The sequence below is a fragment of the Rhododendron vialii genome, chromosome 4a, assembly GCF_030253575.1.
Source record: "Rhododendron vialii isolate Sample 1 chromosome 4a, ASM3025357v1".
NCBI lineage: Eukaryota > Viridiplantae > Streptophyta > Magnoliopsida > Ericales > Ericaceae > Rhododendron > Rhododendron vialii.
In genome coordinates this window covers 1460300-1476001 of record NC_080560.1, presented here as the reverse complement: position 1 = coordinate 1476001, position 15702 = coordinate 1460300, and the positions used below count along the sequence as shown (strand labels likewise).

Below are 15702 nucleotides of genomic sequence, written 5' to 3'. Positions count from 1 at the left end.
GTTACAATGATATCATCACATTTGGCTTTGATTTTAAATTCAATTTTTGAAAACAGGAAGAGAGAGAGAGAGAGAGAGAGAGAGAGGGAAAAAAAAGGAATCTGACGTTGAGAACTTAGGTTAATTCACATGAATTTTCTAAAATCATACAGTATATGCAGGCTAACAAAGATTCTTTTGGACGAAATTATCAAATGATTTCAAACCCCATAAACGCGCCCAGTCACAACTTCCCGTTCTCTCTGGAATCAGTATAACTGGGACATTTCAAAATTTCAGCACAAAATTCATCATGCCAAACCAAACACATGTATATTTTGTCACCTTTCGTCTCTGTCGAGAACTATTACACGAAAGAAACTCATTTCCTGACATGAATTCAGCATAATTGCGAATATTCATGCCAACCTCGGCTTAAATAGAAGTCATTTGTCTAATTTCTCATCAAGCTGAGATGTACTTTACACACATTTATAATTCCCTAACCATATTGCTCAGATCATATCCAATTTCAAATAAGAACCAAAAATCTGAGCGCAAAGCCGGTCTGACAAAATTAGGCCATGGGCATCTCAAATTGCTGAGATGGACATTTGCCACCTCAAAGGCCAGAGAGTTCCTCAACAAAAATAAGCAAAATCCCAGTACCGTCTTGAACAATATATAGTCTTTTCAGGCAATTCCAATAGTACCTCAAGTGCCAAGATATGGTGCAGAGGTTGCCGAAGGTGCACCGTGCGAAAATCTCCACTGCCCACAAGCTGTGCATTTCTCTACCTTCACACTGTTTTCCAGAGTACAGAATTTACATGACCAGAACTTGTACTTCGTTTCCACATCTTTCGGCTTTTGTGTGCCGCAAAGCTCACATATGGGAGCCAAAGGCTGCAACAATCCGCCATACAAATGAGAACTATCAAGGTGAGCGCAGGGAAGACAGCAAATCTAAGATGCAAACCAAGTAACAAAAAAAGATACGAAAAGAATAAAGCACAAGAAATTAACGTTGAAGATGCTGAATCCATAGTACGAATTCAACCAGCATGATAGAGGACATTTTCTGAGTCTCCAACCAAGAGAAATGACTAAATGAAGGTTCAAGATGTATATTCACACAATTCAGTTAAGCAAAATGTTGTAAAGTCTGTAGCCATCATAAAGGTTTTCACTCGAATCCTCGCAAATGTTGGCAGGATTCAGCTAAAAAGTAGTGAAGCATATCCTCCATATGCATGATGCCTGCAAGGCTGAAAGTAACCACTGTTGATGTTGAATAATCAACAAACCTACTGAACCAAAAATAAGTAAAACTAACTGCTACAGTAAAATGTCATATGTGATGGTCAAACCTAACTTCCATTATGTGCTACACTGGGGAAAAAACAGTGGAGTTCAAGTAGGCAACAGAATGCAGTAAATAGATTAAAAGTTTTTTTGTTCAATAAACTTACAGGATTCAATAAGGTGCAAGTTACACACTCCCACGTAGCGAATTCTTCTATATTATGTGTTTCATCGTTATTAAATATGGATCCAGAAGTTGAAGCATCCAGAGATAAATCAACTAAAGTAGATTTAGGATGGTCACTTGATGACTCCAAGAATGACTTGTCATGTGTTTCACGACTTCTCTTCTGAGGTACGGAATCACGTTTAACCATGGAGCTAGGTACTGAAGAATCTGTAGTTAAATCCACAACAGTATATTCTGGGTAACCGTTGCTCGAATCCTGACTTCTTTTTCGTGGTATTGCATCTGAGGCTCGTGTATCAAAACTACTAGGAAGCCTCGAGTTTCCAGCACTTATCCCCATGCTGACACTCTTCTCTGTGATATCAGAACTACTTTCTCCCTCCCCAGATTCTTCACAAGATTGAGAGCCACACCATATATCATCTTGCAATCTCCTTTCTGCCGCCATCGCAGCAGCTTGTATTGGACTAAGTGCGGTCATAATTGAGCTATCGCCACCAAGACGTTTGGGTCCAGAAGGCAGGAGGGATCCCAACTGTGCTCTTTTTTCTGCAGCAGCTAGTGCTGTTTTGCGAAGAGATGAAAGAGGAGGTTGACGTTTTAAACCACCTAAACGCACCCCGGGAAGATCAAATCCTTCCCCAGTACCAGTAATGCCTTTGGACATTAGGTCCTCGCACTCCTGCATGAGCCACAAGTTGAAGATATCACCAAACAGACATAATTATTCAAGCAGCATCTTCTACACCACTAGCATCATGATTCAGCCATTCCCACAAAAAGATAAAGGAAACCACGGGCTGAGTAGCCAAAAGTGACTTGGCACAGGCTAACAAGGGGAGGGGGTCAGAAGAGCTCAACCAAAAGATGAATGTGGCGTGGGTCAAAAAAAAGATGAATGTAGCCAAAAAGCTAAATTTGTATAGAAACAAAACAGAATCACTATTAAAAAGACGCTATTAGTAGTTTCATCAAAGTTAAAAGCTTCACGAAGGAGATCTTATGTCACATTGATAAGTCATAACTAGTGATTTTCCCAAACGTGGAAAATGGATGACTATCCCAATTATCTCACCCCTCAAGCTTTTGATATGAATAGCCACTTGATAAACATTAGATTTGGCACCAAAGTTTTGGAAAGAACATGACTGGAAAGCGTACGGCACAATCCCAGGTGTACAGCCCCACTAAAAGCATAAAGCACCAAGAAAGAATTCAAAACAAGTGGGATTATGAGAAAGAAATAATAGAAATTAAAGGGGTGCACACAAGCACAAAAATCAACATGGCTACACTATTGCCTGAGCAAACCAGCAGCTTCCAAGTCAATTCAAACCGTTGCTTTTGATACTTATTCGAAACACCCACATTGCTCTTAAACTCCTGGGCAATGTTACATGATACCCTCTTGAAATTTCTTTTGAAACACCCATGTTGCTCTTAAACTCCTAGCCTATGTTAGATCCTTCAGAATATATCAAGTACAGACCTCAGACGGTCAACACTCAAATAAAGGTATGAGATCCATGTCGGACATGTTGCCAATAACTTCGCAAGCTTAGTTTCTAATACAAATTTCTCACAAGTTCTACATAGAACTACTACAATATCCATGAAAGGGTCTAAGACTCTTACGACAACTAGTAAACACCATTTAAGCAAGAAAAGAAAGAGTACATGTCAACGAATTTTAGAGACATCCTCACTGGAGTCCACGTAGCATAGCTCCAAGCATATAGAAATGTATGTTTGTGTTTGCGGGGTGGTGGGGAAGTGAATTGAACCAACCTTTCTGAGTTCATCCCAAAGCTTGTAGAAATTGGCATTGTGAGGACCGTGAGCGTTGTGGCATAGTTCGTGCAGCATTGTGTCTAGAACTTGATCAAAAGGGAAGAAATCCCAATCCCTGTTTGGCCTTCGAAGCCTCAGCTTTACATGCACACCACCTCCAACATTCAACCCCAGCAGTGACGGATTGGTCGGACTGCATATCAATCAAATCAACACAAAAATTAACTTGAAGCTCCAGTTAAACATGTATGGGATGTTTTTTCCCTGGACCTTGTGATTACGAGATAACTTTGTAGGATTTCCGACAACAAAGTAACCATTTCCAGCTCATCTCATTGAATAAGTTATTTTACCAGAACCTGAAAAATCTCGTCTCGCTAAATGTTTTCCTATGGGAGAAGCCTATGGTGGTACACACCCCAAAAAAATTGGTGACAACAATTTTGGTTACCAAAAAAATGCGCAATTAACACGGTAAATGTGTAACTACTGCAAAACTATTAAAAGATATGCGTAAGCTAACCAAAAAAGTTATCTAGTAATCAAAAGACATATATAAAAAGTAGTTTCACAGTCATAGATCGCTAGAAAACCAAATGAAGAACTCTGACGCTTTGAAAAAATTGAAACATTTTACCAGAATTCGGAGAGAAGCTTGACCCGCCATTTGTGCTTACGCATGATTGGTTGAACCTGTTTGGCGATTCGGTCGAGGATTTTTCTGGCCTCATCTTCTCCGACCTTCTTGAGGGCTTTGATTTCCCAGACCTTGTTGAGATCGCCCACGTTCATGTTTTTGCTGGAAAATTACAATCCGAAACACCCAGAATTGCTTTTTCGAATTTCTGGAAAACCCTAGCCTAGCCTAGCCTAGGGTCTCCTCTCAATCGGGCAGCCGTCCGTCTGATCTACCGCGTTTGGCTGTTCATTTGAATCGTTGAAGCTCTCAATGGAGAAATTGGTGTTCCCAATGGAAAAAACTTGGCGGGATTTCGAATGCGTAAAACGTGGGATGAAGTGTTTTACGAGTTTTTGTCGACTGTTTGTGCATTATGTAAACTAGCGTTTAACCCGTTCTGTACACAGGTAAAACTAACACGTTATATCATTGTGCCCGTTCAAATCTACTTTTATTAATTGTCCCGTGGATCGAACGGGCATAACGCTAGAATGGGTTAGTTTTGCCAGTGCATAGAACGGGTTAAACGCTAGTTTTTATTATTTGGAAGATGAAGAAATGTTTAAGACCGATAGAGGGAGGGGTACTTTTGTTGCGTTGGAAGAAGATGAGGTTTTTAGTATTTGGAAGATGAAGAAATGTTTAAGACAATGATGGATGGAGGGGTACTTGTATTACAATAAAATTCAAATGTTTTTGACTTGGTACAAAAATGACTAAACTCGCATCTATTTAATATTTATACTACTAAATGGATGGTTCTAGTCTGAAGATATTTCTTACAAAATATTTCTACACATATACATGTGCCTACACATATACATGTGCTCTAACAAATTTAGATATTTTAACAAAGAACTTCTAGTATCTAGAAGCTCGATATTAAGACTCCTCAAAAAATATCATTTATATTTGAGCTTATTTCTTGGGCTCGACTTGGGCTTCCAGAATATTTCAAAAAAATATCAATGTGAATTTTCCATCGAACACGTGGTAGCCACTGAAACATTATGTTTTTTAAGCCAAATTTTCCAATTACAGTTGGAGATTTTATCAAATACTTGGAAAGCAATTGAGGGAAGAATAAGAACCTAATTGAAGCATTCCATCGAACACGTGGAAGCCACTGAAGCATTATGTTTTTTAAGCCAAATTTTCCAATTACAGTTGGAAAGCAAAGAGGGTAAACAGATTTTTATTAAATGCAGTAAAGAGGGTAAACAGATTTTTATTAAATGCAGTAAAGAGGGTAAACAGATTTTTATTAGGATCAAAGTAACGTCAAAAAATAAGGAAGATTATTAGGGCGAGAATGAATGGTTTACCTGTTTCAATCGTGGGCAGCGTCCTTGTGGTCGCTGGGGTTTTCGGAAATGGCGTTGACAACGGCTGGAGGGTGGTCGCTGGGTTGGGTGGTGGTGTGGCAACAGGAGCGAACAGGAGAGAGAGAGAGGAGTGGGAGAGAGAGAGAGAGGAAGGGGAGAGGGAGGGAGGGAGGGAGAGAGTGGGAGAGTAACTTTGGAGGAAGACAGGAAAAACGGTGGAGAGAGGAAGCACGATGGAGAAAAATACAATGATCGTAATAGGTTTTTCAATCCTACGATCGTAACCTATTGAATTTGCGATAATCGGTTTTTCAATCCAACGATCGTAACCTATTGAATTTGCGATCCAATGGCTAGAGGGGTGCTCATGTTTGTATGAGTAGACAAAAGCCTGCTCTGTTTTATAATATAGACTTCTTTTCTTTTTTTAAATGTTTTTACCAATAATGTTCCGTTTATCAACTTCGTACTTAAATTGTAAAAAAAAAATGCAAATAAAATTTCTTAACTTTTTAATTGGAACCAATTTGGTCTAATAATTATTAAAGAAATAAACAAACAGAAAAAATGAAGTACATAAACAGAGCATAGTTTAAAAACGAAATAGACAAGAAAACATAGTTTAGGGATAAAATATTAGACCAAATTGAAAAATCTATTAACAATTCTGTCCAAAAAAGGGAAATTCATTAACGTCACCAAATGGGTTTCAATCAGAAAGTTGAGGAATGAAATATGTGATTTTTGTAGTTTAAGGACGATGAAGACAAACGAAATATAGTTTAGAGGATAAAAAAAAAACCTCTAATTTCATTTACGAAAAGTGAGAAAAGAAACCAAACAAAAGGAAAAGAAAAAGTAAACCTCGCATCTTGAACTCGGGAGGTTTCCCAAAACGACGTCAGCATCGTCCCATTATTTCTTCCATTATAACTTCTCATCTTGAACTTGCGAAGTCCTTTGAAATGCACATTCGCGTTAATTTGTCTAAATTGTGAGCTTATACCGATTTCTATTTATGATCGAAACCGTTCATGTTGTAGATTTGTCAAAAATATAAACCATGTCGAAGATCATATTAACCGAATACTGATTGATACATAATCGGAGATGATCAGAGCAAATTTATTTTTGTAAAAATAGATTTGGTTACACTGTATCAAACCCATTATATCGAAGAATAAACCTTGTGGGGTTTGGTGATCCAGGAGAGAGAGAGAGAGAGAGAGAGAGAGAGAGAGAGAGAGAGAAATTGGTGATTGTAGCAAGAAAAGGACCTTCTGGATTCTCAATCCATTAGTAACAGGTCAGTTCTGATTTCGATTTTGTAGAGCTCATTGTTCTTGGCAGTAATATCGCAAATGGGAGCAAAAACACCAACGAAACTGCTCACTGGAATTTTTACCTTAGTCTGTTGATGATCTTTCGTTTTACACATATAGTAATCGGCGAGAACAAGAAATTTCTTCTCCATTGAATGTTTAAATTGAGGCAATTGTCGACTACTTTGTGTATTACCGTACGAGTGGTTGCGAGCACTGGTTTTTTTGGCTAGAGAAGATTTTTAGCTTTTGTAGAAAGGAAATGATTGCTTTCAGTTTGGACTTCATCCCTTGAAGATACATAATCAATATGAACAAAAAAATACAAAAAAAAGAGGTAAAGTGATGCCTTCACTTTTTGAAGCTCGTTAAAGTTTCGAACCAATATCTAATAAGCTACTAATCGGCTCGTCTGGCTTATGATATATGAAAAATTCAAACTATTCGAGATGGGGTGGTGTTGAGCTTGATTAAATCTCCTTTGAGATCAGCTCACCTCATAAACAAAAAGATTGAACATATTTTTGAAGCTTCTGAAGCTTTCAAACCAAACTTGATCCACAACTTGCTTGGCTCGTTTGGCTTTTTTATCGCCTCTAATCCTGAGTTCGTAGCTCTGAAGGTTAAAAATTAGTACCTTTCTTAGGGCGGTATTCGGCTGCTGTTTTTTGAGGTCATATTTACTCAGCTCTATCCTGTCGCCTGTAGCCTTTGTTTCCAAATTTGTTAGAATGAGTTAGTTATATCTCTGGTTTAATAGCTTATCCATCTTAGCTTTCTCCTGTTCAATCCCACGTTTAGAATTTTCCGGTCTGGTAGATGGAAAATGCCTCTTGCGGAAATTCACCAATCAACCCCCGGGGCGTGACCATAGAAGCTCTCGACCCGCTGTGGAATGTTTGGTTCGAGCCATAACTATTGTCCATAAGAACCGACCGCCACCACAATATCACATAGGTACTAAATAGCAGTAGTCCATTTTTCTCCCTAGGCGAGACTCGAACCCGAGTCAATAACGTATGTCGAAAAGTTCATTTTTCCCCTAGGCAAGACTCGAACCCAAGTCAACAACGTATGTCAAGCTATTCAATACTTTTCCTAACGTGTAACCTCATCTTACAGGTGGACCTCATCGTACAGGTGGAGATGCAAATATACTCATGAATGGTTCTAAACAGGACATTACGGGGAGATGCAAATGTGTCGTACAAAAGAGCCGAGCGTGGCGATAAAAGTCCAAGGGGAGCAGAAAAGGAAGAGATGTCAAAATCTTTCGAGAGAATAAATTCTTTACACCGCCGGTGTAAATATTTATTTTTTTTAAATTAATTGCATTGCGACATATGTCAAAACAGTGATCTTAATTAATAAAATATGGCGACGTGACGCAATACAATTGATTTGGAGGAAACAAATGTTTACACCGGCGGTGTAAAGAATTTATTCTCATCTTTTGATATCTTCTTATTTATTGAGGATATTTATTTATATAAAAACTTACCTAATTTTTTCATTTTTGAAAGATAAATGGAAAATAAAATTGATTTGATACAATTAATAAAGAAAAAAAATACTACAAGTAAGAAGCCAATGTTCTCTTTTATTCCTCCATTGAGCTCTATCCCTAACAAGTTGCAAGCTCCAAATAAATGATTCAGACTCTGTATTCCTGGTTTAGCATGAGTCTATAATCATTCGATTAAGTACTGTCAGTCCTAGTACGTTGAAAGAAAATGCATAACTTGTAGTTTTACTTCGATTCCTTTAATTTTTGTGAATACCTTTCGAAAATTAACCAAATTTCCTTTATTTTGCCGTTTATATCAAAAAATTTCAACTTTATTCTATATTTTTTCAATGTCCCTCGTTGAGCTAAACAATGCGATATGAAGGAATTATACCCAAAATCTATAAAAATTAGGAGAAAAAATGAAAAAACTATACCAAAAAATCACAAAAGGTCAAAGGGAGGAATAATTCTATGAGTACCGACCATATATACAACGAATAAATCTGAGTACTTGATCCAAGGTGCAATCTTTTTTATTCAAAACGGTTCGGATCATCAGAGCATACTCGAAAAACGGGCTCCACGTGGCATATGAGCACCATCGGTACATGCTAATTGGTAGCATAAATGGGTTGCAAATGGAGCCTAACTAGGACTAACTCAGATTGGACAGTCTAAGGTTTTGTTCCACTAAAATTTTTATTTTTCGTTTTACAAGACATATCATTCTCTCACAAAGTCACAGTAGATTACATTTAATTCTTTTTTGCGGTCCTAAAAAAACTAGCCGAGGCCCATAGTGAAACTCCAGCCCAAGCCATCTTGGACTAGGTGAACTTGTCAACTCCCATCAGCCCAAACTCCAAAGCTAGCCTATTTTATGGTACTCCTTCTCCAGTACTCAACAATTTTCAGGAAAATCGATTGGTTAATCATCTCATCATAGGACAGTCCTGTTCTAAGCGCAGACAACCCCTCTCTCTCTCTCTCTCTGCCTTTCCTCTCCCTCCAAATACAGGGCGTTATACAATCGATACACTACACACAAACTCAGATATACGTTACCAGAACAATTTGGAAGCAGTTTAAAGTTTCTTGATTTGTGTCGATTGGTTGATTTGGAGTAATTGAGTTTTTTTTTTTTTTAATTATTCGGTGTTGGAGCCTGTTTGCGCGTCTCGATTTAGTAATTATTATTGGATACCCAGTTACTACTACTATTTAAGCCGTGGAATAATAGAGTTGCTGCCTTTGATTTTGGTTACTAGTAAGTAGAGATTCAAACAATGGCCGGTATAGCTATAGCCTTGGATCTACTGAGGAAGAATCGAAGCTGGAGCAGTTACCAAACTATACACTCGACTGGTTTGTTCTCAGCCACTCTCGCTGCTTCTACTGCCGCCGCTTCCATCGCCGCCGGAACCCCTTTTGCCTCTAGGGCTTTGTTCGGGTACTCTCTCTCTCTCTCTCTCTCTCTCTCTCTCTCTCTCTCAATTTATATATGTGTGTGTGTAGATAGATAGATGTCCGGGCACATGATGCATGTGCAGTTCATGTTTTGTAAATTGTAGACGATGAAAGAAGAAGAATTTTAGGATTGAAATTAATCTGTATTGTAATCTGAGACTTGGAAGTAGAAAAGAGGAGAAGAAAATTGGGTGGCAGTCTCTTTTTTTCCTTGGCAGTTTCTTTAAGTAGTTGAAGGGGTAGTATGAGAAACTAAAGTTCGAGTCAGCCTCGATACTGACGGTAACACGAGTAAAGGTGTTACCTTTGCAATAGTCATAGATAGATAATCGTGTTATGTTTGCAAAAGTTGAAAGAAAGGAAAATCTTGAGTTGAGATTAATCTGTGTTGAAATCTGAGATTTGGAAAGAAAAGAGGTGAAGAAAATTGGGTGGCAGTTTTGTTTTTCTTGGCAGTTTTGTTTAAGTAGTTAAAGGGGTAGTTTGAGAAAAGTTTTTGTTTAAGTAGTAAAAAGGGTAGTTTGAGAATCTAAAGTTTGAGTCAGCCTCAAAACTGACACTAACAAGAAAAAAGGTGTTACCTTTACAATAGTCCTAGATTAAATAGTTGTCTTATGTAAATTGCAAAAGATGTGAAAAGGAAAATCTTGAATTGAGATTAATCTTTATTACAATCTGAGAGCGCAGAGACTTAAAACAATTCAGTCTACTTGCGCTCTCTAGAAGAGCTAATAATGCTTCCCTGGCCACTAGGGAGTCATCAAAGTATGAGTCCATACACTTGCTATCTGATACCAAAAGGAAACCAAGGCCAAGAGGGATAGACTCTTCCCTCCCTACGTGGGAGCAACATAGACAGTTCCTCGAAGCCGGGAAGATGATTTTGCAAGCAGGCCACCCCCTTTCAACTCCACGGAACATCTTATTCCTACTCCTCTTTAGCCGTATGTTGTCCTTTCCTCAGCTAAACTAAGCCAGGTGGTAGTTTACAAAGATACCTTCGACAAGACGGGGAGGATTTGAAACCAGAAAGATGAGAAAAGAAAATTGTGTGTCAGTTTCTTTAAGTAGTTTAGCTGTAGTTTGGGAAACTAAAGCCTGCCTCAAAACTGACGTTAACTCGTGAAGAGGTGTTGCCTTTTCGATAGTAATAGATACATAATTTATGTGTGTATGCTGTTTCCCTTGCTTCTGTGTGAATACATACGTATCCACGCTAAGTAATCTCCACACATATATGTGCATTCAAATTGTTGTTGGGAATAGCTTGTCTATCGAATCAAGGTATAGAAGGGAATACAACTTTGTATTTAGCTAAAGAAAATCAAATGGTGTTTGAAAATTGAGCAGCAAAGTTTAGAAGCCAAGGAGATCATTGCCAGAAGTGAAAGATATCAGACGTTGGGTATAAGTTGGTGTATCTCTTCCTCCATTGTCCTTTATTCCCTTTGAGTCTGCTTGCCTCTCAGTCCAAGGTCAGGTTGTTTGATAGACTGCAGGTCTGTTTCTAGCCTTCTAGGATGCCTTGGTTCTGGCCGTGGCTTTCTGTCTTTCTTGGTTTGCTTGGGCTCAGTTTTTTATTTTTTATTTCTTACCTGATTTGTTTTTGTACTGCCTCTGGGGTATGCCCCTTAGCTCTTGTAAGTGGCTGCTTTCAATGAAGTAATTTACCACAATAGACAAAGCATTGAACGGCATTGTCCTTGGACAGAGTTGGTCTACTTGAGAGTTGAGAGTAGCTGAAATAAAATCGGTATTCAGCTAAAGAAAGAAAATAGGTCTTTAGGTGATATGAAATTCATGAGACCTTCAATAACCGGGGCACTTAAGGAGGTCAACTTTAGTGTTGGGAAGACGTAATCGCTATATCCGCAAGCAAAACAGCACTGAAAAGTGCAAGGGCAGCTGACTTGATTCTCTTACGAATCAGGACTTTAGGTCTTATGGTACATTCCAACAGGGTACACCCGTACCTTAACTACTGATTGGGTCAAAAATATGATAAGTTAATTAATGGCAGGCTTGGCTGCTATTTGGGGAGTTTGGGCAAAAACACTACAATGCCCGTTCATACTTCTTATGTTGATTATGGAAGCAAAGTGAACAGTATTCAGAGCACGCAGAGTTATCACTATCCGCGGGTTGTTTCTCCTGAGGAATCTTATATTCAAGTAACAGTATTTACTATTCAACGTAGTTAGTAATGTATAGCGTCGCAAGGCCAGTAAACACTATGAACAATCAGTATAATGTACAACCAAAGTGAAACTTTGTTACTTATAAAAAAAAAAAGTGAAACTTTGTTCTCCTAATAAGTCAACAAAAGAAAAAACTGTTTTATGGAACTTCCCTATCAGCCAAATCCAAGATAATGTATCATGGACATCTTTATCCTAGACATCACTGCTTCTAAAAGGCACGCCAGTTAATCTATCTAATTATGTCTGAAATTAGCGCTGAGGTGCTGCCATGCAAGCTTCCCCTATTGTTTTGGACTTCTATTGTCATTTCTTTTTGTTTTATCGCCTCCTTAAAAAAGTTGAGTGGCCAAGAAAATATTGTCCATCAAAGTACAGACTAAAGAGTCATCGAAGTTATGATTAAGGGTTATAATTTTATTTTTTCCATGTTAAAAGTTTCTGTTTAGTTCTCTATTTATACTAATTCTCGTTATTTGGCTCACTCTTTATTTGTTATACTTAGCAGTTGAAACTGTATTCTTATGGTGTATCAAACTGCTGATATTTTGTGAAGTAGAGCATTGGATAAGGAGGAATAGTTACATAGCTTTGCATTGCATTTGGGGTTATCACATAAATGTTTTCTTATCAGTCGTAGCGTTTGTTTCTAATGAGCAGACCTTCTACTGTGTTCTGCAAATAAAGGATTACTATCCCTTGCATACTATGAAGTGTACATCCTGTTATGTTATACATCTATCATGGTTAGCCTTAGATATAGTTTCATATGAGGAGTAATCATCTTCTTGGTTATAATTGGACTTTATGGCAGCAGTTATGCCAATTGGTGGATATTTTGTTGGGTGGTTCCGGCTTTTTGCTCTCAAATGCTTTTGATTGACTTTTGGAGGTTTGCTTCCTACAAGAAGCAAAGGTTTTATGGAATTTGTTGTGTTTGCTTTCTTTGTGTGGCTTATTTGGTTGGTGCAGACTAAGTTCTTTTTTTTAGAACAAGTTTGGGTTGCCTACTCTATGCGGTAGAATGTGTTGCTGTTACCTGTCATCTTTTTGGGGTTTGGTCTCTAGTCTTTTGATGAAATTTTTTTACTTTATTTATTGAGTTTAGAGAGCAGTGTGTGATAATCATTTTATTTTGTTTGGTGGGCTTCTTGTCCTCCGTTCTCGTTGTACTTTTATTTTAATCCTACATGATTATCTTTTTCCTGTCAAACAGTTTGTGAATTTATTCTGTGCACATTTGTCTCTTGTTTGTATATTAACTTTTTGTGTTGGGTACAGCATTCCTGGAAGATCAATTGCATATTGTGATGCTGGCGCTGCACTAACTGACGAGGATTACCTTTCCGGAATAAAAAAGGCGTCTGGAAATATTTTTGAGCATGATTCTTTGCAGTACCCTACCAAAGAGTACAACATTGAGCTAAGACCTCTATTCTCAGCTTTTGGGTGGAAGTCTCTTGCTCAAACGTCATTGAGGTCTTTCCTCATGTGCTATTTGCCTCTTTTGGAGCCTCGTTCAAACGTAGAAGAGGATGATGATGACTTCCTGCAGGGTGCTCCAGAAGAGCACCATGTGGATTTAGTTGCTCCTTTCAAGAAATCAGTGGTGCAAATCATTCGTGAGGTGACTTTAACTAATTTCTGCCATCTTTTTATCTGCACTTCAAGTTTGTAGCATCTTCAGGCATGCTTTTTTATTCCGTGGAATTAGAAGGTGCAGATCTTGGTGGAAATTGACTGCTTCTTGATTTTGAGGAGTAATTAAGAATGCATTTACAAATAATAGGAACATATGCAATTATGCATATGTATACAAAATATTTGATAGCAATCAAATACTATTAGCTTGAGTCTTAGAGTTAGTGAAGATTTCAGTCTGGTTGAAAGAGTTGACGTCTCAGTGCAACGGTATGACTTAGGCTCTTCCATCTAAAACCCAGTAAATTACTGTTACTTTAAAGGCTGTGTTGAAACTTATGATGTATAACTAAAACTGAGTACTGTTTCATTCCTTTTATGAAGTAATAAATCGAAAAGATCTATGAACTCAGCTGAGATGTGAATTTTCATATGCAATTTTTCACCTTGAATACTGATAGTATATTGATTATATTTTTCCCCCCTTTAGTTTTCTCAACAAAGCAGCACAATTATTGTGCTCAGATTGCTTACGTCAAAATCATATAGCTGTATGATATTTTGGCTTGTCAAGTTTGAAAAGTGTTTACTTATACTACACATTGATCTAATTTTATTGGCAGATGATATTCGCCAATGGTTCTTACAGTAAGAATGTGAATTGTGACCATGTATCCAACTTACAGTATGGGTTTTTATCGGACATATTAAATTCAGTCTGTTGTCCTATATTCTGTTCTTTTCTTTTTTAGGGTCTTCATCATGAGCATTGTGATAGAAGATATGGGCATTCGACTATGCTGCATGCTCCTTTCTTTTGTTTTGTGGAAAATTGTGTTTGGAGTTTTTTCAGGCTTTGCCCTTAAATTGTAATGTTACCATTTTGAAAACTTGTTCCTGAATTACTGATTGAGAATGTGTTTCGTGTATCAGACCACAGTTGTAACTACTAGACGGGTTCTGGAAAGACTTGTTGTTCACTATGTTTCACACAGAGTGGCATGGAAATTACTTAAAGGTATTTATTTTACATGACCGGGCTATGTTGCATGCACTGCTTACACTTGGTTTTTCGTGTAACTAATTGTCACCGCGATGTTTTTGCAGATGTTCGCAAATCAGCGGTGCGCAAGGCTGGAAGGGGGATGCCAAGTTCAGTCTACTTTTTCCATGTTAGCAGAACAACTTTCAGAGGTCAAAACTTATGTCCTCAGTTTTCTCCAATTAGCTTCAATCTTCTTCTTTTTTTTGATCGGCAATTAGCTTGAACCTTTCTGTTTAATAATCCGTTATTATTTGCTAAGCAGGACATTTTTTGGTAATAGCGGCATGGTGGCTTGTTCAATCCGGCATAGATGTGTACCGATTCTTTTCTCAAGTGTTTAAAGAAGATAACGATAGAGTTGAAAGAGCAGAGCAACTTCAACTTCTTGTGAAGAAGGTTTATGCTAATACTCTCAAGGGTGCTGCATCACTTGTTTTTGCTTCTATTGGAGCAGGGATTGGTGCAACCCTGTTTCACCCCTCTGCTGGTCAGTGGATTGGTAATCCTATTACCCCTTGCCTTGGATCATACATTTATGGACCAAAATGGATGTCATAGAGTAAAAGATGAGGAATTAGCTAATTTTGTTTCGTTGATATCCCTGTGCTGGAAAACCATTTTGCTTTTATAAATTTCTCCACAAATCCACGATCGAAATACAACCCTTATGAAGAACAAGTTTAATGCCCGTGAAGAGGCTAAATAACATGAATGCTGAATTTTCTATAATGATTTGTTAATTTGTAGTTTTGTGCATTTTGCAGGCTGTACTGTTGGAGATTTTGCAGGGCCTGTTGTTCTATCTTTCTGTTTAGAGAAATTTTTCCGTGCAAACATTTAGAGCAGCGGCTAAGACTTTCTTTGGGATCTGATAAAAAATAAGGTTGACTTGACTGATTCTTAAGATCTTGCTAATGTATAATGCGGAAGTTATTGAAATCTAGTTTCGAGAATTTAACACCTACTACCAGTCCTCAAGTTTTGCTTTCTTTTACCTTGCAATTGCATGCAGGAATGATCTGATTCTCATTTTGAATTGAGTTTCCATGATCATTGGATTAACTATGTTTTCACTGCCTTTCATATATATTTGGACACCACATTCTGCGTCGTATCTTCTATTTAATTTTTGTTCTGTTGTATGTAAAGGTGCAAAACTTTCGTTTCATATGTTCATTATGCACTTGGGTATTTGTGGCCCTTATGTTAAGCTGCACTTCAAATTAAGTGCTGGAAACAGGCCACATTAA

At 37.8% G+C, this 15702-nt stretch overlaps 2 protein-coding genes across 2 annotated transcripts; one reads left to right on the top strand and one right to left on the bottom strand.

The window, feature by feature from the left end:
• Positions 1 to 293: 293 nt before the first annotated feature.
• Positions 294 to 4323, bottom strand: LOC131322353 (uncharacterized). The gene is made up of 4 exons (XM_058353653.1): positions 3903 to 4323; positions 3263 to 3458; positions 1452 to 2156; positions 294 to 885 (listed from the first exon to the last, which is right to left on the bottom strand). The coding sequence occupies exons 1-4, from the start codon at positions 4055 to 4057 to the stop codon at positions 694 to 696; spliced, it is 1248 nt and encodes a 415-aa protein (XP_058209636.1). The 5' UTR covers positions 4058 to 4323; the 3' UTR covers positions 294 to 693.
• A 4668-nt stretch (positions 4324 to 8991) lies between these two features.
• On the top strand, positions 8992 to 15564 carry LOC131322351 (uncharacterized). The gene is made up of 6 exons (XM_058353650.1): positions 8992 to 9551; positions 13048 to 13393; positions 14341 to 14425; positions 14515 to 14601; positions 14715 to 14951; positions 15217 to 15564. Exons 1-6 carry the CDS (start codon positions 9388 to 9390, stop codon positions 15291 to 15293), a joined length of 996 nt encoding a protein of 331 aa, XP_058209633.1. The 5' UTR covers positions 8992 to 9387; the 3' UTR covers positions 15294 to 15564.
• Positions 15565 to 15702: the final 138 nt, after the last annotated feature.